The 1,706-nt window shown below is 26.1% G+C and overlaps 1 protein-coding gene across 2 annotated transcripts in view; it reads right to left on the bottom strand.

Moving 5' to 3' along the window:
• LOC107626543 (palmitoyl-acyl carrier protein thioesterase, chloroplastic-like) overlaps positions 72 to 1,706 on the bottom strand; it is a 4,664-nt gene continuing 3,029 nt past the window's right edge. Inside the window, exons 5-7 of one of the 2 annotated variants that reach the window (XM_016329445.2) lie at positions 808 to 979; positions 653 to 721; positions 72 to 388 (exon numbers count right to left, since the gene is read on the bottom strand). In XM_016329445.2, the coding sequence (XP_016184931.1) occupies positions 119 to 388; positions 653 to 721; positions 808 to 979 (511 nt within the window). In that variant the 3' untranslated portion in view covers positions 72 to 118. The remainder of the gene's footprint in view (positions 389 to 652; positions 722 to 807; positions 980 to 1,706) is intronic. The other variant, XM_021114660.1, reaches the window with a different exon arrangement.

Genomic DNA, 1,706 nt, shown 5'->3' with positions numbered 1-1,706 from the left:
AATAATTAAGTATAATTTATTATTAATAACCATTAAAATTAACACCACCACCACCAACTCCCCCCCCCCTTCACACACAAAAAAATAAATAGAGACTAATGCAACTCCCAGGTCTCAATTAGAAGTCTTTAATGAAAGCTTCTGGAACATGATTAAAATTGTCAAAGCTATTAGTAGGTTTGGGTCTCCACTCAGTCCTTCCCCTCAAAATCTCAACACCATCTTCAGATCGAACCATATGATTGTACTCAACGTTATTATTACTATTATTATCGTCACTACAAACTTCAGTTAGCGACTGTAACTTGCTGTCTATTTTACACTCCCTCTTGAATTTCAAACTCATGGCAGATAACTCATAATTCATCAAGATTGATTGTGGAATATTCTGCATATTTCAAATTAAAGGTAAAGACCATGTTGTATCTAATTAAATAATAAAGCCAAATCAGAACAAAATGCATATCCTAAAAATACGATAATAAATATAAAAATTAATTTTTTACTTTTATTTTTTTTTAAATTTAAAATTTACAGTCTAGAATCTAAAATTTAGAATTTAAAATAAAAAATATTTTAAAAAAAGTTAGTTGATATTAAGTAGAAAAAATTAGTTGTCTAGTTGAATTCTAATGGAAAAGAAATTAATTACCTCTAAGATCCAACTAATATACTTCGCGTTATTGACATGAAAATGTATATCTAAATCACTCCATTTTGGCTGAAAATTAACACAAAAATGTTATATAAATTTAAAAAATTAATCAATAATAAATAATTATTTATAAAAAAAGGAAACATGCATACCGTTAAACCAGTACAAATATAATCTGCTGTAGTGTCATCAACTTTAGGTATTTTTTTGTCTTCACCTTCTATAATAATTCTGGAATTTACAATATGGGGTTCATATTCCCTTCTGACTTCTTCCGGCATTTTGGATAATCTTCTTGTCAATTTGTTCATCAAGACACAAACACTGGATAGAAATCAAAATCAATTGATTATAAGTTTTCTAACAAGTTGTACTAACTCTAAGGTGGTTTCCATTGAAACGTACACAAGCTAGAGAACACATGCATGAAGTCGCATAACATAGTAGTTGGGGGAAAGATTATTTTTCTAAATAGTTACTGTGTTAATTAACTAAGTTATCTAACAATTCCAAATAAGTACCAAGTTTGATTATTTGAGCAAATTAAATAATTGCACTTAGTGATGATTTCTAAATCAAACAAACAGTTGCCTTTAATTTAAGAAAAAATATAGGTACCAATATACTATCTATCAACTTATTACCAACAATAATTAATTATTATATTTTAAACACATGTATAAAGAGATACATCCAAAAAATATATATATAAAGACAGATACAGTCATAAAAAAGATATTTTTGTTAGACACATCCACAAAGACACTTTCATTAAACACAGTCATAAACAAGAGTTGACAGAAGTTGACAGAAACGCTGTTGGTAACGTAGCGGGATTGTTTATTTAATGATCTAGCTAAATAAATAACTCATTCTTAAATACTCCTTATTAAGTGAGAAGTGTTGCATTTTTTATTTATTAAAAAAGTTTTAATTTCTTATTTATTATATTTTATATTAATAATTTAAATTAAAGATTTAAGATTTAGAATATAAAATTTAGAATTAAGAGATTAAAATTTAAAATTCAGTATTTAAAATTTAAATTTTA

Source organism: Arachis ipaensis, chromosome B02, assembly GCF_000816755.2.
Source record: "Arachis ipaensis cultivar K30076 chromosome B02, Araip1.1, whole genome shotgun sequence".
Lineage (NCBI taxonomy): Eukaryota > Viridiplantae > Streptophyta > Magnoliopsida > Fabales > Fabaceae > Arachis > Arachis ipaensis.
The sequence above is the reverse complement of the archived record's forward strand: the minus strand, read 5'-3'. Positions and strand labels throughout refer to the sequence as shown.